At 40.6% G+C, this 23396-nt stretch overlaps 1 protein-coding gene across 19 annotated transcripts in view; it reads right to left on the bottom strand.

Moving 5' to 3' along the window:
* Erc2 (ELKS/RAB6-interacting/CAST family member 2) overlaps window positions 1–23396 on the bottom strand; it is an 885961-nt gene that overhangs the window by 560629 nt on the left and 301936 nt on the right. For all 19 annotated transcript variants that reach the window (XR_012912096.1, XR_012912099.1, XR_012912100.1 and 16 more), the window contains one exon: window positions 13342–13509. Coding sequence is in view for 13 of the 19 variants with exons in the window: in XM_075988882.1 (XP_075844997.1) it covers window positions 13342–13509 (168 nt within the window). In the remaining 6 variants the exon portion in view is untranslated. The remainder of the gene's footprint in view (window positions 1–13341; window positions 13510–23396) is intronic.

Genomic DNA, 23396 nt, shown 5'->3' with positions numbered 1-23396 from the left:
AGAATATACATAGCAGGGCTTACTTCCTCTGGACTGGCGTTTTCTTTCTCAACTTCCATAATTATTTTAAACCAGGTCGCAAAGGCTACTTTATTTTATGTACAAACATTTCCAAATCTCTATCTATAAGACAAAGATTTCTTATCAAAAAATAAAGCCATTACCATGTCATAAGAAAATTTACCAATTATTCCTTTACATATTAACTGTTTTACTTTTAAATTTCTTCAGTTGGCACAGAGTTTTGTTGTTTCATTACTTAATAGGATCATAATAAGGCCTGAACATTATTTTGTGTGATATATTGTTGAGTGCTTTTAATCTATGGGTTTCTTCCCTACCTCTCTTTATTTGCAAATATATAATCTAATTTATACAATCGGGAGTTTTCCACATGGGGAGCTTGTTCACTATGCCTAGCTGAATGTTTTCTTTGCCAAGTTCCTCCTAGGCTTTACTACTTACCGTAAGATTCAAACTTATTTTTCCAGAAAGACTGCTTCATTAGCTTATATGTGTAAGACAGTGCCTCATTATGTAGCCCAGGCTGGCCTCAGACGCATGGTCCCCCTTCCTCCACTTCTGGAATACTGGGGTTACAGGCATATACCACAGTTGCAGCTTTTTATCTGTCTTCATTCTTTCCCAGTGTTCAGTCAGGAACTGACAACCCCATCCCCACCCTGTATGATAAGCTGTTCCAGGCAACGTTTCCTGTCCCAGAGGAGGATCTGTCCACTTCTACAGCAGCCTTAATTAGGGAAATAGTGAAATGTGGCAGCAGCAATGGTGACTATTGCTGGATTGTCCTGAGTTCTAGGACTTTTTAGAGGAACGGCTAGAATATACATTAGCATACATCTATTTATAGTTAGCATCTACCATCCTATATGCCATTTAAGAAACATGCATATGCTTATCTTTAAGGGTGAAACATTCCCCAAGTTCACACATATGTTTCAGTTCCATATGGGCCATGGTACTGATTGGAGTAACCTGTGCACTCCCTCCATCCTATGCTGAAAATCAAATACAACAAGAAATAATCCCTTAATCCAGTTCTTCAAATAATGAGTTTAGACAATAATATCCACTCTACAATGAATAGTGTATTGCCCAAGGATCCTTAGGGGGCTTTTATATTTCTGTTTGTCCTCAAGAAACCCCCACTAGAAATAGACACACAGGTTCTAAAAGTACCTGCGATGGACTGGCTAGGTGCTCATCCTCACTGTCCAAACTTCACCTGGAGGAAACTTTATTTTCTTTCTAATTATTTAAGGATTATGTTTCAGGATAATTTGGCTTTGAAAATATATAAACTATTCTCACAGTTCAAAAGCAAATCTATAACATAACGTTCATTGAAAACATCTAGGTTCGATGGGCGGTGGTGGCACATGCCTTTAATCCCAGCACTCAGGAAGCAGAGACAGGCAGATCTTTGTGAGTTCGAGGCCAGCCTGGTCTACAAGAGCTAGTTCCAGGATAGCTGGGGCTGTTACACAAAAAGTCCTGTCTTAGAAAACAAAACAAAACAACCAAACAAAATACCTAGGTTCTCTCCCTGTAAACTCTATTCTAAGCCCTCCGTATTTATTGACTGATTTTCAGATTTGCTTGCAAACAAACAGATATGGTTAGAGCCCTTCCATCCCACACATAAATAGGTGAGCCCTGCTCTCTTAATCACCTGCTCCTCTCTCACTTGAGAGTGTAGTCTACAGACCACCTCTTATCAGTATACCAAGACCACATTTGTATTCTACATAGATCTACAGGAGTCCAACTATAGATCACCACAATTTATTGAATTGGTCCGATCCTGGAAGATGTCCTGATTATTTCTAGTGTTTGTGGGTATTATTCATGAACGTTAGGCATTTGCATATATTTTGTCAGTGTACCTTTGAGATCTATTTCTAGAACTGAGATTCCAAGGCAAAGATGGAAAATTTGGTAACTGTTGCCAAACTTGCCCAAGGGAATAACCATTCTGCTTAAAGAGCATCATTATTAGAGAGTTAGTTTTCCCGATGGTATGACCAACAGAAAACACTTTAAACTTTTGGACTTTTGCCGGTCAAGTCAAAAATTACTCTTCAGTGTAGTCTTCCTATGCATTTATCTTATCAGATTACACTTAAAACACTGGGTACATTTACATTTATTTCTCTGTATGCTGACTGCAGATCAGACCTATTTTATAGGGTTCTTGGGTCTTTGGCTATGTATTTTCAAAACTTCCATTCTTTAGAAATATGAATGCTTTGTCTATCACAAAATTTTCTAAGTTGATATTTATGTTCAATAATTTTCATATGCAAAAGAACTATCAAAAATGGGTCAGTTTTAGACATCATTCATAAAGGATGATTTGCAGGAAGCTAAGGAGATGACCCAATAAGTGTTTGCTGTGCAGCTATGAGGACTTCAATCTCCTGCACCCACAGAAAATATCAGGGTACAGCATTAGGACTCTATAATCCCAAAGTGGGGAGGTGGCAACAGGAGGATCCTGGGATTGCCTGGTCAGTCTAGGAAAATTGGCAAATTCAAGTTTCTGTGAGAGACCTTGTCCCAAAAGCAGAGAAAAGAGGAAGACACTTACCACTGACTTTTCACCTCTTCATACAAGTACACACATATGCTCGAACACATAGAACAGACAGATACACAGATAATAAACAGAATGATAGTTAAGGATATTTTGTCTGTTCTCCATAGGGGTTAACTAACATCTTCTCCCGGTACTAACATAAAAACACTGTCTAAGATCAGCCACTTCTGAGATAGAAGATAATAATAGTGTATTATTAGCTCTTCAAGTATTTTTATGTTTTGATTGAAATAGAATGACATCATTTTCCCCTCCCTTTCCTCCCTCTAACCCTTCTTAGTTAACTTCCCTAAAACCCGGCCCATGTCCACCCAACTCTCAAGTTCATAGTCTCTTTTTATTTGATTATTATTGTTTCATACATAGATTTGTACAAATATATGAAAATGGAACCCGATGAATCCAATTTGCTGTTTGTGGGCTTATGGTTTCAAGACTGACCCTCTACACTGCACTGGACAACCAATAAGGGGCCTCGACCTTGGGTGAGGTTAATTCTTCTTCTCCCAGAGTCATTCATTGCCTGTAGTTCTTTGTCAAGGTGTGGAACCCTGCAAAATTTTATCTTTTCCATGTTGTTGTTAATATAGTCATTGCTCAGGTCTTGTCTGTAAAAGCATTTCTCAACAAAACTGTTTCGCAGCAGACTTCCGGGTGTTCTGACTCTCATAATCTTCCTGCCCTAGCACCATGCCTAACACACACTAGGTACCTTAGAAATCACTCACAAGAGATCCAGAGAGGTTACCAAAATGATTCTATGACAATTTCTGTATCAGAATGCTTTAGAAAGCACATTTCTCAGAAATGTGTGTAGGCACATATGCGCATGTGCGCGCGCGCGCACACACACACACACTCACACACACTCACACATATACACACACAGAGTAGGAAATACAAATGTGGCTAAAGGTTTTCCAAAGGCTTGAAACTGATATAGTGAGTTAATATCAAATGTTCTTCCTGCCTGTGGACGACACTGGGGCTGAAGGGCATATTCAGCCTCACCAATACCCTCAGAAACAGCTGGGTTCTCCCTGCCCTCCTGACCTTTCCTTCCTTGAGACGCTCTCTGAAGGGCTGCAAAGGTGCTCGCCCATTGCTGTTGGTGCATGGAAAGATTACTAGCCAAGGAGTCACCCCCAGAAAATGAGGAGTTGGACCCTCTCCTGTCACGATCAGAAGGGGCTACAACTCCAAGTTACAGTCTGTTCGACTTCAAATAAACAACTACCGGGGAATATTGAGGAGAAAACCTATCTGATTAGAAGGACTTGAGAAATCATCTACATCAGGTAAAGCTGGTCATGGAAGCCTGACGTGAGTTAAATCGCAGGAGCTCACAGCGGAAGGAACACAGGAACTCCTGGGAGTTGACCTCTGACCCGCACAAAGAACACCATGGCTCAAGCATCCATGTTCTCTCCCCGGCACACATACACACTAATAATAACAAATGCAATTTAAAGATTAAGTTAAATGCCCAAAATTTTATAGAGTTCAATATATTTTGTTAAATAAAACTAATTTCCGACGGTTCATGTCTGTACAACTTATTACCTTGACCATATCGCCTAAAAAAAGCTAAGAGAAGAAAATATCTGTGCAAAATAAATTCATGTACTTAAAGAAAAGGTACATCTATAAAGAAGGGGCTTCTTCTTGCAGAAGCCCTGCCATGTGATCTAACTGGGCCTTTAGGGCTGCTATAAAAATACACAGCAAAAAATCTAACTGAAGCACGTGGGTCCTTCCTCAAGGGACATGGGAAGTGGACATGCCAGAGAGCAGAGTCATATCCTAAACAGCTTTCCAACGGCAGACTCGCAGATGGGAGAGGCAAATGAACATATTTAATAAATCCTGGTTTCTGTAGCATTCATTTCTAAAAAGGAAAGCACGTAAGGCTGACAGTTCTGTTGGAATTCCCCCGCGACGCTGTCACATCATTTAGATGGCAAGGGGCAGCTTCCCACAGGCATGGCAGAAGCACAGACTACCCCCAGATAGTACTAACACAGAGACATGGGTGCTCTCGTGGATGGCTGCTGAACTGGATGCTGTCACCACCATTCTCAAGTTGTTCCAGGCAAGGACTTTACCAAGTAGACGTCTCACCAGCAGAAGTACCAATGACCCACCTATTTCCTCTCAAAGAAAATAAAAGAACTCTGATTCACTATCTCTCTACCCCAAAACAGTGGCCATTGATGATGAAAGGGTTTAATACAGAAATTAAAATGATTCAGTTATCTTAATTATATGTTTGGCCACCCGGGTCAGATAACATCCCCACAGGCTCAAAAGGGGAGGCCAAATTCTTTTGTTCCAGTAGGAAAATAGGTTGCTCAAAAAATGCCTACAATAGCCAGGGCTTGGAAAGTTTTTGATTAAAAGGGGATTTTTGTTGGAACACTTATAATGAGATTTGAGTTGCAGTAACAATATAAAATTGAAAGCAGAATTACATACAAAAAGAGTAGTGTAAAATAGCACTATTTTAGTACAATGGAAAATAAGGTGTTTGTGGTTTTGCTCCATAAATTCTGTGTTGTCTGCTTTTATGTACTCCTTCTTGGCCTTTCTGAATAGCCATTCTGATTTCCAAGGCCTCCTGGACCAGATTCATTTGTGGTGGGGAACCCCCACAATCAACATCTCTGAGGCTCGACTTTCTTCCTCTGTTTTATTGGCTTTTCAGGACTAATTCGGGGGCATGCATCACACTGGTGTTCAGTTACAGGGCGGACAATGAATTTTCCTAATCCATTTAGTGTGCTGACAGAGCCCTGTTCACAATTTATAGAATTTCCTTTTAGACATCTACCTATTTCACAGTTCATTAGGATCCAAACTGGACACCTGTGTTTGTAAAGTCAGAAGCAATTTCATCCTAACAAGGTGTTAAATAAGGCATTTTCCGAGAACTCGAGCAACGTCTGCACTAGACTCCTGACCTGTGGAAGGGAGTGATGGCAGCAGCTATCTAGGCCGACTTCTGAAGATCCTGAAAGTGCCAGGCAGCAGTCACCGGAAGTTCTCACTAGAGCTCACGAAGGCCCTGGCGTTTCACCTTGGTTCCTTTGTCTTTCCTGTGGGTACCTGAGGAGAGCAACAGGCTGCCTGCCTAATTCAGCAGGAGAGTTAAAATCTATAAAAATAACAACCCCGTTAGCCAGTTCCTTCCCTGGCTAGCTACAAGGGCACTTTGCCTACTCTGGGTCTCCAAAGCCTGACCCTGACTCATTTTTATGTGACCCCAAACTTTCTATATCATTACTAAAGAGAGAACCAAAGCCTGTAGACATTAGGGGAAGGAAAGTGTGGTGTTTGGAGCTGCTATCATCCATGCTCTCAAAATGGGAATGTGATGCATGAGGCAGCAGTGGTGACCCCTGTAATGACTGTGGTTCCCAGCGTTTCTTTTCCTATTGGCAATAAAGCATTCTGCAGACCTCCCACCTGTGGCCACCACGATAGTTACTGCTCTGCATGTTTAGTCGTTTTCTTGCAGTTAAAAGTGTTATCAATAAAACTTTCAAACGATGCCTTTCCCCGCCAAATAAAAACATTTAAAAATGTGGGCCAATAAGGGGACTGAGCTGGAAAAATATAAATGACAAGAGGACTGTGTGTGTGTGTGTGTGTGTGTGTGTGTGTGTGTGTGTGTGTGCGTGTGTGTGTGTTTTCAACAAGTCCCTTAATTTATTAGTTTTAAAGACATTACTTACAAAGCTTAAAAGGGGAACACTGTCCTCACGAGAGCAAAGGGTACCAGAGCCTGCAAATCTGGCTTGGCGTGTGTGCTAATAACTGTTTAAAAAGCACCTGCATTTGAAAATTACACAGGGAAATTAGCAAAAGTCTATCTGAAAAAAAATAAGAGAGACAGTAGCATCTTGAAGTCTGAAGTGGTTAGAAAGTCACTTCCCAGCAACCAGGACAGGAAGTGAAAAGGGAATCAGAAGTCCCTCCCTAGAAATTCCCACATAAAATCAAATATATATTATGACAAACTTATATAAAACAAAAAAGACAACTACTCTCTTGTTCCAAGCTTGTGGGTCTTAAAGACTCAGTAGTGGAGAATTATAGGCCATGCAATGTTCCTGACTCCCTGTCACAGCAACCTTCATGTCACCAGACAGTGTGGCATAGAGTCTATCTCAGACTAAGGAATACGGACACGTGCTCGCGTACCCGTTAACATATTCATTGTTAGAAATGTGGTTTTCTGAGTCATCTTAAGAAATTATAGCCCAAGTTTGCTCCATGATCAAGTTGTTACACTGAGTCACTGGTGACTAAGACATTGGGAGATGCTACCATGGGCTAAGAAAACCCCTCCTCCCTCTATCAGTACCTTCCACAAGCCCCTTGGATTGATCGGCACACTTCTGCTACAAATTCACTTACAAATAAAATCCATTGCAAAAATACAACCTGTGTATCACAGAAAACCTGAGGCACACCTTGTTCTCTACCTCTCAGAGAGAGCACGGTAGTTAACTTCCTGTATTCTTTTACTTTTCAGTACACAAAACAAACAAACATACACACACACACCGTAAACATTTTTTTATAAATTTATTTATTTATTAAAGATTTCTGTCTCTTCGCCGCTAAAAAATAAAAATATTATACAATGTAAACTTTCTAAAAAGTACTAACTAACATCTCACAATAGTCTTATTATTGTGGCCATAATGTTACCTTGAGGACTCATACCCCTCCTTCTCAGCCAGGATAGTGTCACACCTAGTAAACTTAAGTCAAATATTAGGGCATTATTATAAAACTGCCAGGTCTCTGTGTGAGACCTCCATCCAGTAGGATCCTCATTGCTCATGGTGAAAACAGGTCAATGCCCAGGACGCAGTCAAGTCGTTCACCATCTTCTCTGGATCTCTGACTTGACCTTAAACCAGAACAACTTCAATGGTGATTTCACAGGTGGTAATCCAGGTTTAACTCAAGTCACGTTGAAAACACTCATCTGTAGTTTCTAGAACTCACTTTGGCAGCCACACAACACTGGCCAGACATTTTGGTAATCAGACTAGATGGAAAAGCTCAAGACCAAAAACTCCTAAAATGATGCCTTCCCTACTGACCAGCACCTTGAAGACCACAGATACTCAATAAGGAACCTTCCGGTTACACACATCACTGTTATGTCAAGTTGAAGTTGAAGGAAAGGCTGAGTGGAACACAAGAGCCATCTAAAGCATCTCCAGGCCCGTGCAGGAAAGCCCTGTTGTACGGAGGCCTGGAGAGTCTGCACCTCCACGTGCCCCGTGCCCGATACCGCTACTCAAAGGCATGAACCAAGCAGGTCAGGTTTCTCAGAGTAAGTTCGCTAGCACTGGCTTCATCCATAGTACACATAAATAGACATTCTGAATAGTTTGCAAATTTTAATCTCCTAAGGAGCTACTTATTTATTTATCTATTTCCATTCTTTTCTTCCTTCACTTGTCTGCTATTAGACAGCAGACAGAAGATAAAGTCTAGCTCAGAGTCCCTACGTGCTTACTAGTAACCAGGGAAGTGAGATTGCTAGGAGCTTATGGCATTGTCAGCCACTTCTCCATCATATACCTGTGTGCTGAAGAGAGTCCATTCCCAACAAAGATAGTGTCATTGCCATGTCACAATGACACATGAACAATGGCCATACCATATATGGCACAAAATCTGTTCCGATAAATATGTACATGCAGTCCACAGAAAAGAAGTTGCTAATCTTGAGACCTTTGGGGAATCTATAAGCTACGTGAACCTATACATATTACTGCATGTGAATGTAAGTATATGTTGGCCAACAGGAATTTTTCTGGAGAGAGCGTCTACAGACTGTATAATATTCTCATCTGTGTTGATTGCATTATAAAAATAAAATCCATGGACCTTTTCTATGGAACTCACCACCCTACCTAGCTTATGTTGCCCTTGCCTGTTGGAGCACAGAACCCCTATATTCCTTGTTCAGTGACAAGGACTTAGACATATAGGCCACCTCCCTGACCTAGCTGCAACATAAATTAGTAAAAAACGAACAAAAAAGCTTGAACATTGAATAGCACTATCCCATTTCTTCTAGAAAGTACACATAAGATTGACCATGACAAGAGGTTTGGCAATTGTGATGAGCAGGAGAAAAGGCTGCCCTACAAGAAAGCAGAAACAAAAGTCTTAATTTGGGAACGGAGCCAACGCTCACTCAGTACCTGCTTTTATTTCTCTTTTGGGGACACACGGCTTGAACTGGCCATCTTCTATAACCCAGCAAGGCTTCCAACAATGGGACTGAAGCAGCAGCACAGCCACAGAACCTTCAACCTACAAACTGTCCAGCCTGAAAGATGAGCTGGGGTGATGGTGACACAGAGCTTATGGGAGTGGTCAACCCACGAATGGTCCAACTTGTGGCCTTTGCCATGTGAGGGAGACCAAGCCTGACACTTCCTGCATGGCCAGGAACCAGAGGCAGAACTCCCTAGAGACCCAGGACAGAACCAAACATGACTAGAAAAAGAAAAGTCAGTGAAATGATTCTTAATGATTGTACTCACAGATTGGTGCATAGCCCACATGTCATCAGAGGGGTGTCATTGAGCAACTGATGGGAGCAGATGCAGAAACCCACAGCCAAAGATGAGGCAGAGTCAGAGGAACCACAAAAAGATGGGGAGGAAGAACTGTAGGAGTCAGAGGCAGTCAAAGACACCATGAGAATACAGGCCACAGAGTCAATTAAGCAGGGCTCTTAGGGGCTCACAGAGACTGAAGCAACAAACACAGACCCTGCATGGGTCTAAGCTAGGTCCTCTACACTTCCCTTATAGTTGTATAGACTGGTGATCTATATTGGGAGTGGGGGTGTCTCTGACTCTTTTGCCTATACTTGGGATCCTTCTCTTCCTACTGGGTTGCCATGCCCAACCATGAGATGAAGGTTTGTACCCAGTCTCATTGTATCTTATTAGGCCATGCTTAGTGGATATCCATGGCAAGTCTGCTCTTTTTTTCTGGGGGTTGGGACAAACGAGGTGTTGATCTTGGGGAGATGGGAGGGAGGGAGAGGAACTGGTAAGAATGGAGGGAGGGGAAACTGGTCAGGATATAATATAGGCAAGAAGAATAAAATTTTAAAAGAAACATTAAAAGGTAACTGAACTGAACTGTGAAGGTCTGTCCTATATAATCACAGAGGCTAAAGTTGCAGATGAAACTCACAAAGCTAAAATAGAAAAGATTAGAAAGAATCTAACTTGTTCAAGTATCCTAGCAACCAACAGCAACAACACTAATAACAATAACAGCAATATAAGAAACTCAACTTGCAGTTGAACACTTTACTAAAAGAAAGGAAAACTCTTTGCTGAACCCTGTATTCAGATCTTCCCCACACTGACACATGCTAACAGGGAGATGCATGCACATCCATGTACCTCCCACTTCCAAACATTATATTCCTTCACTTTAAAAAGTGCTTTAATTCCAACCGAAATAAATCCTAGGACCTTATCCTTCCTACTTTCTGGATATCTTAATAATTACAAAAAAATCCAAGGAAGAACACAAGTCAATCTATTAGCACCCCAACTGCTAAGCAGAGCATGCCTTGTTGGATGGGGTAAGTCGGTGAGCAGGAAGCACTAAGGGAAGTACAAACTAAGACGTGGCTGTGGGGTCCTTTGAAGCTATTTTTAAAAGTAAAATGTTATGTTAAGACTCATGTGGTGTATCTCTGTACATGTATAATTATTATTCCACTGATTTATTGCACACATGTCAAAGAGCGCCTGGGTATTTGTACAAGTTAAAACAAACCAACCAAAGAGCCAAGCCACATAGCCACAAACCCAGACAACTCGCCTCCCACCTCTCACCCCACCCTTCATCCCACCACCTCCCAAACACAAAGGTCCTACTTGCAGAACCTTCCTGACAGACAGGAACTATTATGCCAGTTCAACTGTCATTGTGCTCCAGAGGGATGCCCAGTGGTGGTGACCATTTATACCACATTGCAGATATCCGGCTAAAAAGCCAGCTGGCAGCACAGATACTCCAGAGAAGCCAAGAAGAGTCTTTCCATTTCCTTTGACTCTGGCAAGCAATTTGGAATGAGTCAACAATCAAGCTCCAAGCAACTGTCCCATGTCACCTCTTCTGAGGATGAGCTCCACATCCCTCAGCTGTGTTTAACTCGTGTCTTTCAACATAGGACATAATGAGATGGAACATATCTCACCTAACGACCACTCTCCCATGAAGCAACCACTTATGAGGTAGGGAGACTGTGGCTTCCCTGTGGAGCTAAAGAGAGGAGATAGAACTTCAATGCATTCTACCCTGCTGCGATCCCTTCCCCATGATTCAACAATTATAGCTAATTTCAACAAAATTGCTTTCTTCAAGAGACAGACATCATTAGGTAACTTGTTCCTCTGTTTCCATACACAGCACTCTTAATAGAAGAAAAAAGGTAAAGGAAAATTCCTTGGATGTTTCAGCCGATAGACTTATTAATGTGACACTCTCAACATCAAAGCAGGAGTGTAGAAAGACCATCTCATTGTCCTTGCAGAAGAGTGACTTCATTTCTACTTCAAAGCACCCTCTCTCCATTGGGCCATTTAATTATTGAACATGGGATAGAAGCTGCCCACATAATGTCACCTCTGTCTTTTTCATGAAATATATATGGGTCTAATTTAAACTGTGTTAATTTGAAAGAAGTAAAACAGAAAGATGGGCAGGCAGATTAATCAGTATCAGGCAACGAAAGGAGAAGTCTTTCTGAACTGGCATTTCTTTCTCACTCTTGCCTTCTGGATAGGAACTGTTGGGGGACCTGGGAGCCTGTTTGTTCAAACAGGCTGCCTTGGTCCTCACATTTTCCCTCACCCAACTCACAGTAACACAATAACAATAGCCTTAAGAGGAAATACAGATCTGCAGAGGTCTTTGTGAAGCAAAAACTGTGCTTCTGAACAGGAGTCAGTGAACTACCTGGCCTGTGCACAACATGAAGCGAGAAGGAGCCTTGACTGGACACCCCAGTGCCTGCTCGCATGATGGTCATAATGGTCACACTGGGAGGGTTGGCAGTTGCTTTCCATGGGAGATGAGACAGGAAATACGCTCGACTCTGTGGGCCACGCAAGCTCTGTAACAGCTGCACAGCCCTGCCAGGAGAGCAAGAAAGCCGACATAGAGAATAACAGGCATGGTGGGTTCTAAAAATATTTTATGAAATCAAGCAAAGTCCAGATTTGGATCCCGTGATCCAGTTCTAGATTGACAACTGCTAGAGGGCAGAAATGTCTAATGAGTAGACATGAATCACAATGACACTGCTAAATGTGTAAACCGTAGCTACAGTGATTAAAGAGCTATGCTTTAAATTTCACTAAACTAGTGCATTTAAGTGGCCTTGTGTGATTAACGGCTCAGTACTGAATAGCAGAGTTCTAGACGGACACTCTATATTGATACCCTGTCAAATGAGATAGAAGTCATCTTCCAATTTATACCATTAATGTATGAGTTAAAAAAGAAAATGCCCATGCAACTTTGACTGAGGAGATCTACACAACAACCCAACCAACTTGTAAGACAAATGTAACTCCTCCTTAACTACTTTAAAGTCTGTATGTACAAAGACAGGTTACAAAGCACCCCAGAGAACACGTATGCCAATTATATTGCCTTCTCCCAGAGTACTCCAAAAGGCACTGCCTCAACACACAAATGGGCTTTGTTTACTAACTTCTCTGCTATATCGCCTGTCACTTTGACAGCTGTTTTATTTATACAACAACTAGTGTAGAGGTTGCATTTCTTATAAGACAATGTGTAATCCAACCTGAAGAAGAAGAAAAGAGGATAACACATGGCATAGCTTTTTGGGGGAGCGGGGGACGCTTCTGTTGTTTCTCTATGTATGAAACAGAAATAACAGAGCAATATTTCCTTCAAGAACATTTTCTTCATTTAATTAATAAGAAATCATCTTTACAAATGATGTCAAGTAAGGCATGGGCTAGTCTAACCATTTTATGATTTTGATGAAATTGAATCATTCCAGACACAATTCCATAATTCTCAAATCCAAAAATGCTCTAAACAATGGAAAATTAGAATGGAAAAATTGTAAATATGAAACAACTCCTCGGGCAAATAACATGAAACACACCAACAGTAGACAATGAATCTGGTCTTCACAAATGATGTCAAGTAAGGCATGGGCTAGTCTAACCATTTTATGATTTTGATGAAATTTAATCATTCCAGATACAATTCCATAATTCTCAAATCCAAAAATGCTCTAAACAATGGAAAAATAGAATGGAAAAATTGTAAATATGAAACAACTCCTTGGGTAAATAACATGAAACACACCAACAGTAGACAATGAATCTGGTCTTCATCCTTATTTATCCCACCTCATTGTGAGACTGTTTTCCCTGCAGAAAGAGTCACATGTTTGGTCTGGGGGATTGCCTCAGTTGAGGGGATGAGGGGATGTCACAAAGCTATGCTACACAAACAGGAATCATGTTTGAAAACATGTGAAATTCTGTGAGTCCCAAAACACATATGGCCCCCATAGCTTTGGGAAAGGGTTCTCTACGGAATGTCTCCCTGGAAAAAACATAGTACATGGTGATGTGTCCCTGCTCTCCAGAGCCTAGACATTGCCTTACCTCTGTCTGAAGGATGGCAGCCCTCTGTTCTTTGGCAGTAAGTGACTCTTTAAGCACTTCGATGTGTTGCTTGCAATCTGAATTTTGATTGCTAAGGGTTTCAAGCTTTGTTTGTAAGGCAAGAAGTTCTGACTCCTTCTTGGAAAGTTCCTGCTTCAGCTGGTCAATCTGGAAGACAAGACAATTGCAAAATCTGAGAAAATTCTCTTCAAACAGTTTACACTTGACAACTATCCGTTTCTCACTGTTTTCAATAGGCAGCAATTATAGGTCCAGCAGAAAATGCTATGAATCTGCTTATAGAGATGGCCCTGGTCTGGAAGAGACCCTACTGAGACAAAAAATAGGTGGGTGCCTTCCACCTCACTAAGACCCTGGGTCTGTGATATCATGAAAGCATCCTGCCAAAACCTACTTGTCTCAGAAACCCAGAAGTCTACTGTTAGCGTGCAGACCATGGGAAAGGGAAGGCAAAATAGTTATTTAAACTGAGCTACAAGTTCACAGTGGAGACAATGGCTCAAGGGTACCATTTGAAGACATCTTAAAAAGAAAAATAATTTAAGGCATTAAGGCTCTTATTTTATTTCTATTTAACATAAAGAAGACAAAGGAACTTAAAATATATATGAGGTATAAGAAAAAGCAATGAAAAAACACTCATCATTTAAATCACCAAAAATAAAAATAATAATAATTAGAATTAATTTTATCAATACCATCCCATATCTATCTTCCTCTTGCCCTCTTTAGAACTGTCACTGAATTTTGGGATCATTTTTAAATTTATCACTAACTTTTACATCCATACAGAATATATCATTTGATTTTTCATATTTTATAACTTTGTGTTGCATATGCCTTAAGTATTTATGTCCTAGAGATTAAATATGTCCAAGCAAACCAATGCACACAGATTTCAATCACTTTTTACTTAAAAAGAGAATTCCACTGCAAGAGATCACCTCAACTTATTTTTATCTTACTTACGTAGTATTTATTCTAAATTTTTAATCCTTTTTGTTTTTAGACTTTTAATCTTTACAACATTGATACTCTGAAAATATATGAAACCTGATCATATAGGCATCATCTTTACAAGCTTCGATCTAGGTGTGAAGTTGCTGGACCATGTAGCATGTATATCCATCTTAGTCATTATTCTACTGTTGTGAAGAGAATCACAGTAGTTCTTAAAAAGAAAGCATTCTGTAAGCAAGTGCTTACAATTTCAGAGGTCCATTATCCTCACAGCAGGGAGCATGGCAACTCCAGGCAGACACAGAGCTGGATAAGGAACTGAGAGCTCTACACTTGAAGGTACTGACAGCCCGAAGAGAAAGAAACTGGGCCTGGCTTAGGCTTTAGAAGTCTCAAAGCCCACCCCCAGTGACACAGGTCTTCCAACAAGTCCAACTTCAAAAGTCCCCATAATGAATCACAGTCTCAACAGTGTTGAAAAGTCAGTTCCAAGTCTTTCTGAGACTCATAGAATCTCTTGAACTGTAACCCCCGGTAAAATCAAAATCAAAAAGCATATCACACGCTTCCAACATATAATGGCACAGAATGTATATAACCATTCCAAAAGGAAGTAAAATGAGCATAGCAAAGAAATACTGAACTAAAGCAAGTAAAAAACCAGCCAGACAAACTCCAAACCCTGTATCTCCATGTCTAATGTCAAAGTGCTCTTCAGATCTCCAACTCCTTACAGCTTTGTTGACTGCAACACCCTTCTTTCTCTGGGGCTGGTTCCACTCCCTGTTAGCAGCTCCCCTCAGCAGGTATTCTACCACTCTGGCAACTCCACCTTCTTGGAGTCTTCAATACAATCCAGGTTTTTACCTTCACAGCTTCACACAATGTCCTCTCTGAGTCTCCATTCAGCGACACCATGGACACATGCCTGGCCTCAGCAGCTTTGCTTAACTAAGCAGGAATATTCCACACCCCTTTCATACATCCTTCACTCTAAAGGCAGAACCACATGGCCAAAGGTGTCAGGTTCTGCTGCTTGCTGGGGCTGGAACATGGACCCCTCATTCAATTACATCTGCATCAACTTTCTGTTGCTGATGGTTCCCTTCACTGCTTAAGATTTTCTTTAATTCCCTTTCACAAGGTGGAAACTTAGCTAGGCGGGGTCTTGTCCTGAGGTAATCATTCACTTTATTCTATTTAGCATAAGGATCTCCTTTGAACCTCTTATTACTTGGAGCAGTGGACTTAGCACCATTACACTTCCTGGTGCTCCTTTTCTTTCCAAACTAAACATTTTGTATTTTTCCTTCCTCAGCTTGCTCCTTTCCACATACAGAGTGGCCACTAATAACCATGCTACAGAGTCAATACCAGGATATCTTGAAACTTCCTCTTCCAACACCATTAGTCAAAATCTCTTCAATTTAGCCTCAGGAAGATTTTTTGGACAAGGCCAGAAAGCAGCCACATTCTTCCCTAAAATATCATAAGAACAGTCTCTTGACAACTTATTAAAACTCTTTCCCCTATAAAACTTCTTGAGTTGTGCCCCCACAGTCAACATTGTCTTCCATGCTATATGCTTAAAGTACCCAATCGTTTTTCTATCCCAAAGTCCCAAAGTCTTACATATTGCTCTAAAAACCAGTATAGTTAGGGCTATCCCAATACCCTACTCCTGATACCAACTTCTGTCTTAGTCACTGTTCTATTGCTATGAAAAGACACCATGAACAAGGCAACTCTTATAAAAGAAAGTATTTATAATTGGGACTTGCTTACAGTTTCAAAGGTTTAGTTCAATATCATCAGGGCGGGAAACATGACAACACACAGGCAAATATGGTGCTGGATAAGGAGTTGAGAGTTCTACATCCAACTCATCAGGCAGCATGAAGGGAGTGACACTGGGCACAGATAGAGCTTTTAAAGCCTCAAAGCCCAACCCCAATGACACTTTCTCCAATAAGGCCTCCTAATCATTCTCAGGGCAAACCACTTGCTGATGATAAAGCATTCAGATCTGTGAGCCTATGTTACCGTTCTCATTCAAACCACCATAACATCTTAATCCAATTTTACCAGATAAGAAAAAAAAATGTTTCCCAAAGAAGTTATATTAATTTTCATGATCACAAGCAGCTTGTAAAAATGCCATTATCCCACAGTTTTCCCAGGACATAAGATCTTTGAAGATGCACTTTTAGGTTTGAGAAAATTTTCTTTTATTATAATCATTAAAAGAATTTCTTTAAATCATTAAAGAATGCTTATATTTCTTCTTTAATATGTTGTAATAAGTCACATCAATGGACTTTTAACATTATCTGTTCCTTGTAGTTTTTTGAAAACTTCACTGAGTCACAACATATAATATTTTTCAGTGCTTCTGTTTGCAGATATTCTTCCAGGATTTTCCATCTATGTTTTGGGGTAAGAACGCTCTGTTCTATTCCTGCCTGTGCTGTTGTACTTAGGTTTTGCTACACATTTATCTTTTGATGTGCTTGGAGATCTTTTCTGTAAATTTGGATTGTTTTTTATTTTGATGTTTATTAGAAAACATGGGCAAAAACATATATTTTTCCCTACTAAAAATTCTACATTGAAATTAAGTTTCTATATTAATTTGAAGGAAATTTTCATAAAACTTACTTATCTCTTCTACCAATGGTATCTAGAATTATGCATTCTCAAACATTCATCTTGATGTTTCCTTGCTTGATGTCATCAAAAGTATGCCAAATTAAATGAACAAATCAGAGATCCAGTATCAAAAGTGATAGTCAGACAAGTTCATTTTTGGTTTCTGCTCATTAATTTTTGCTCTTATTTTTAAATTTTTCTTTCCTTGTGCCTTCTTTGGGAATATTCTACTTGCTTTTCCTAAATTCACCTCATTAATTTTCAGCACTTCCCCTCATTTCTTCCTCCCTTCTTCACGTGTGTGTGTATACATGTATGTCACAGTTGTGCAAGTATACATGGAGGCCAGAGGAGGATGTCATGTGTTCTCCATCTCTCCCCACCTGCTTCCCTGAGATGGGACTCTCACTGAACCTGTGTTGAGAGAGCAGCGGGGCTGCGTCCCCGGCACCCGGCCGCCCGCATGGCTTATGCCCTGAAATAATTACACGGAAACTGTATTCTTTTAAACACTGCCTGGCCCATTAGTTCCAGCCTAAAAGCCATAGGTTACCAAATGGGAAATCCACTGCCAGTTGGCCAGGAGTGTGCTAGGGACAACCATACAATGTAGACCATTGCCGCTGCCCTTTGCTGCTCATCATTGTAGAACAATTGAATAAACCACACACTTTGATCACAGAACATGGGGAAATCAAGATAGTATTGACCAGAAAGCTTCCTCCCTGTTAGCTAGCTTTCATAGTCCAGAAGGATCTGTGCAGGCTGCTTAGAGGGAGACGTCATCCCCAGTCTTACATACGGCTGAGGTATAAGTTATAATAATAATCATTGTGTCAAGATATGCCCAGGGGTGAAAAACTGGCATAAATGCTATTGGGGTGACCAACTGATCTTCTGATTGGATTTGAGGCCCATCCCACAGGAGAAAGCACATGCCTGGTGTTATAATTATTGCCAAGAACCTCTGGTTGAAGAGCTCAAAGGCCCCAAGAATAAAACTAGTGTTACTATTGTGATATATATATATATATATATATATATATATATATATATATATATATATAGTGTTAATATTTTGTTAATGGTAACAAACTGCACTCTAAATCCACATCTCTATACCCATAGATTCCTTTATGCAGTAAATGAAGGTTAGCACAGAAACTCACAGATGGTCAAAGTATAAAGTACTATGGAGTAATCCGATACAACTGGGACATCCCCCAAGGATCAGGAACCATCTGAGGTAGGTGTATGAGAAGACTGCAAAAGTCAGAGGTCATGGAGGACCAACATGAAACAAAGCATTCTGCATGAGAGGACCACTGCTCCCATGACTTGAAAGCAGCTGTGGTTGTCTACCCAAGACATGTATAAGACTGTGACATTAACATTTCAGCATGGATCAGAGAGGGGCTCATGAATCCCTGCCTCCAATTGAGGTGCTATTGACAGTTGACGGCTTTGAGGGGGAGAAAGAATCAATTTCTTTAAGGATATGGCCTCTGTTGGTTGACCATGCTCCAATGCATGACCTCATATCCATGAGTATATGGGCAAATCAACTGAACTCAATGAGACAAAAAACAAAAACAAACAAAAAAAAGCCCCAGGAAGTTGTGAGGATGGCATATCTGAGCAGATAAAGAGAGGAATGTAGAAGAAATATGATAAAAATAATTGTCAAAATTACCAAAGAATCAATCAAAATATTATACTAAAAAGAGAAGTCAAATATATTCAGCCACTGTTACATGCATTATCTAATATCATGCCCAGCATTAGATAACTCAGGAAATTGGGAAGCTCAAATATTTAGCATGTTTTACTTTAAGAAGTCTGTTTCCTTTGTTTATTGCTTAGAAGATATGTTAAAACTATCCACCGTATGAGAAAACAATCAATTGCTTCTTGTACTTCTGTCAATTATTTTAACTTTAGAAATGTTTTCTTTGTTTAAAGTCTATAGCAGCTTTTATTGTTAATATTTGTCCAATTTTCATTTCCACTGTAACTTTGTGTGGGAGTGTGGCATGGTGTGGTATGTGGTATGGGGTGTGTGTTTGTGTGTGTGTATGTGTGTGTGTGTGTGTGTGTGTGTGTGTGTGTGTGTGTGTGTGTGTGTGTGTAGAAGAAAGGAAAGGAGGGAGGAAGGAGAAAACAAACAAAAAACCCTCAGTTTTATTCTTTCTCTTGAATATTATTACTTAATGCTAAAATAATTTCTAGTTTAAAGACATTTATTATATGGTAAAGAGACCTGTCACCAAGTACAGCAACTTTAGTTCAACCCCGGGGTAACGGTAGGAAAGAACCATTCCCTGTAGGTTGTTCTTTTTCCTCCACAGAAACACACACACACAGAGGGGGAGGATAACTTTTACTTTTAAAAAGAGAGGTCTTAACTCTGGGAATAGTGCCTGTCACTCAGCCGTCTTCATTGGGAAGCCAGACTATGGCTCCATGCCCACGGCCTTCACGGCAAGGGGCTTCTCCCTACTTACTGACCACACAGCAAGGCTTCTCCCTACCTACTAATCACACCTTGCCTAACTCACAATCACTACAGCTGTACAACCATCATCTCAAACCTCAGAACATCTGCATCTCAGAGATAAAAATAACCCAGAGGAAACCATTCTGTTTTCTACCCCCTGCCCTCAGCTCTATGCACCCAGTGATTCCTTTCCTGTCTCTGGGTATTGTTATGCCATGTACACTTCACGTAAATGCAGTAAAATGTGACCAATGACTGAGTGGCTCCTTTCACACCGCACACTGTTTACTAGAATTATACTGTGACAGCACTTCATTCATTTTTATCACATAGTAACATTCTGCTGTTTTGCTAGTGTACATTTTACTTATCCATTTACTAGACAGCAGACACTAAAATGGCATTCTGGATATTCTGAATAATGGCACTAAGAACATTTATGTACAGGGTTCTGTAGATACAATCTTCACTTATTGAATGTACCCCAAGAGTGAAACTGTTAAGCCACAAGGTAACAAAAAGTTTAGTATTTTAAGAAATTTAGTTGTGGATGCATTTTTTTGGTTGCTATTTAAGGTAGTGTCTCCCACAGCTCTGCTTGCCCTCAGATCCACTGTGTTGCAATAACTCTGAATTCCTGACCCTCCTGCCTCTGCCTCCCACTGCACTGAGCTAATGAGACTTTATAGTCTGTGACAATTCCTCACCACTAGCAATGTACATAAGCTCTGGATTCTTCCAGGAACCCACAAATTATGTGGGATTCCCCTGTATGCTATGAATATGCTTTATTGCCATTGGTTAATAAAGAAGCTGTTTTGGCCAGTGGCTTAGCAGAATAGAGCAAGGCAGGAATTCCAAGCAGATAGAGAAGGAAAGAAGGCAGAGACAGTGAGAAGCCGTGTAGCTGCCAAAGGAGAAAGACGCCCCCATGGGAGCCCATGGGAAATTTGCCAGTAGGCCATGACCTTATGGTGATGCACAGATTAATGGAAATGGGTTAGTAGAGGACAACAGTCTATAATCACTATTAACCCAACACACAGACAGACACACACAGATACACACACACACACACACAAACACACACACCTCTCCCATAGTGGTAGGGGAGCTCTGATTCAGCCCGAATGGGACCTTATTATATACTATTGTCCTACACAGCCTTTCCTTTCTATTTCTCTTATTTAATTTCTTCTATTGTTTCCTGATTTATTAAATATTCCTTCTGCTATTGGCAGATCTTAAATGATTAAACAACTGACTATGCTTTTCAAATTCTGCTCTTATAATCTGTTGTTCCTCAGTATCTTATTTAGTTATCATGAAAACTGCTTGGTAGGTTTTAGAGTCCCTTGATTGATCAATCTTCATATTTTGACCATTTCCTTTGTTGACTTTAATGGGAAGAGCACACTAATGTCATAAGCCATGTCTTATAACTTCCAACTTAGGAAGCTTTTAATTACTGATTCTATTGTATCCCTTTTCCATTGTTTTTCTTACAGATTGTATGATTTTTAAAAAAAGAAAGAAAACTGTGGAGATGTACTTGAGACTGGCATCAGTCACGTGATTATTTAGACCATTTGTTTCTGCCAGCACCTGAGGCACTCCCAACCCAGGACCCTTCAAGCTTACTGCCTAGCTGAAAGTTCTGAATCAGCTTACACAGTGTAGCCACACGTGATCCCTCCATGTCTCAGAGGGAAAAAAAAATCTTGTGCACTTTTCTTTTGGCTCCAAATTTTAAAACAGACCATTTTTCCTGGGGTCCCTTAGAAAATGTAGAGGTGTACAGAGTAGGAGGGTTATTTTGGGTTCCCCTTCCACTAACAGTGTAGACGACTGGGACCCCGGGTTTATGTGGTGCCAGTAGTAACATTCTGATGACATGCCTCATCTGAATTAGCTCAACTAGTCACCAGGACTTTCTCCAATGTCCTTGTAATTGTGGAAACCAAAACTCAAGTCTATCCATCAGATAAATGGCAACCTGAATAAACATCCTGTTCTCCACCTAAAGCTCAAGTTCTACTAGGGCTTTGTTTCAGCCTTTGAGATTCCTTAACAGTTCATACATTTAAATGCTTTTAATTAACATATATTTCACTTAGCATTTTGCTGTTTTCAGCAACAACAAAAATGGCATAAGCAATACCTAAGTCGCTCATGCAGCAGCTGAGCATGAGCATGGTGTTCCTATGAGTAAGGCTGTGAGTGGTAGCCATGGCACCAGGAGTGAGACTTCTATCTCAGAAGGCTTCACATCATAGCACTCACCAGGAAAGTATATGTGACAATTAGGTTTGACTGGCAGCTTGAAATATTGTACACTCACCTAGGAAAGGACTCTCAGTGAGGAACTGTCTAGCCGAGGTTGGCTTGTTGACATGCCTGTGAAGGATTTTCCTAACTGGGTTTACTGAAGTTGAAGGACCAGTCTGGGGGGGGGGGCACCATCGCCTCTTGTTGACTGAATTTTTTGTCCTTCTGAGTTTCCACAATTGTTAAGTCCCAAAGAAATCACACAGTGGTCTCCATTAGTTATAAACTGATTGGCCCATTAGCACAGGCTTCTTATTAATTCTTATAACTTATATTAACCCATTATTCTTGTCTTATGTTAGCCATGTGGCTCGGTACCTTATTCAGTGAGGCAATCACATCTTGTTTCTTCTGTGTCTGGGTCAGTACTGCAGAAGGAACTTCCTTCTTCTCAGAATTCTCCTGTTCTCATTGCCCTGCCTCTATTTCTTCCCTGGTTGTCCCGTTTATACTTCCTGCCTGGTTACTTGCCAATCAGTGTTTTTTTAAAATATAATTGACAGGATACAGACCATTGTCCCACAGCAGCCTCTGAGGAGGTTCTGAACAGCGTGAGAGCGGGGGAAAGCGCATGCACGCATTCATTCTCCCTCTGCTCTTTACTGAGGATGCGACTAGCTCTTCAAATGCCAACTGCCCTGACCTCCTCGCAATGACAGAGAACACTCTGAAATTGACAACCAAATAAGCCTTTCTCTACTTACTTGTTTTTGTCATAGGATTTTTCTCACAGAATCCAGAAAAGAAACTACCATAGTAGGTACAGATGGAAAAGCCAAAGATGGAAGGCAAACCACTAGCGAGAAGTCTCAGGATGTCAGGGAACACATTTCCTAGCTCACCAAATCAAAAGGACTGATGGAGGGTGGAAAAAAAATGGTCCCAAGAAGGATTCTGAAAGACTTCAGGAGAGATTCCCCATGACTTGTTGATGGGAATGTGACACTCATGAACACTGCTTGGGGGAGCGGTGTGTCAAGTGCACAGCACCCGTGAGGTTAGAGTCCTGAATCTACATTCATTTCTGTATCGAACAGAAGTAAGAGTTTCCTCTCCCAAGGACTGACAAGAATATGATGTAAATAAAGAGATTTATTTCAGAATTAGGATTACCTAAAATGATAACTTAAAAAAAAACTTTAAGCTCTGTTGTGACCCACAGGACTGGGGCTTGGGACCCCAAATCAGACTGTGCCACTAATCATATAGCCAGTGCACATATGAAACCCATTCTGCCTAGAACTTCCCAAGGTTGTCAGCTCAGTCTGCATTAAGCAAAGACAAAGCTGATAGTACCAACGTCCATCTGTGAAAACTACCACAAACACCCAAGCAGAAAGTTGTTCTGGGGCTGGAATATGGAGAAGCAAATGCGAATGAAGCTCCTAAAACACGAAAAAGACTGAGCAGGAAGTAAGGAGCAAGCTCCACACATACCTACTTTCTTGCACAAAAATGGGCTGGTGGTGATAAAGATGATTCAGTCTATAAATATTCAACAGGCAGTCTCTTCCACATAGCTTTCAGACTATCATTGCCATGAGGTAAATTTTAAATAAACATTTATGCAGACAATAACTGAAAAAGGATTTTCTGCAGG

This window comes from Microtus pennsylvanicus, chromosome 10, assembly GCF_037038515.1.
Source record: "Microtus pennsylvanicus isolate mMicPen1 chromosome 10, mMicPen1.hap1, whole genome shotgun sequence".
Lineage (NCBI taxonomy): Eukaryota > Metazoa > Chordata > Mammalia > Rodentia > Cricetidae > Microtus > Microtus pennsylvanicus.
The sequence above is the reverse complement of the archived record's forward strand: the minus strand, read 5'-3'. Positions and strand labels throughout refer to the sequence as shown.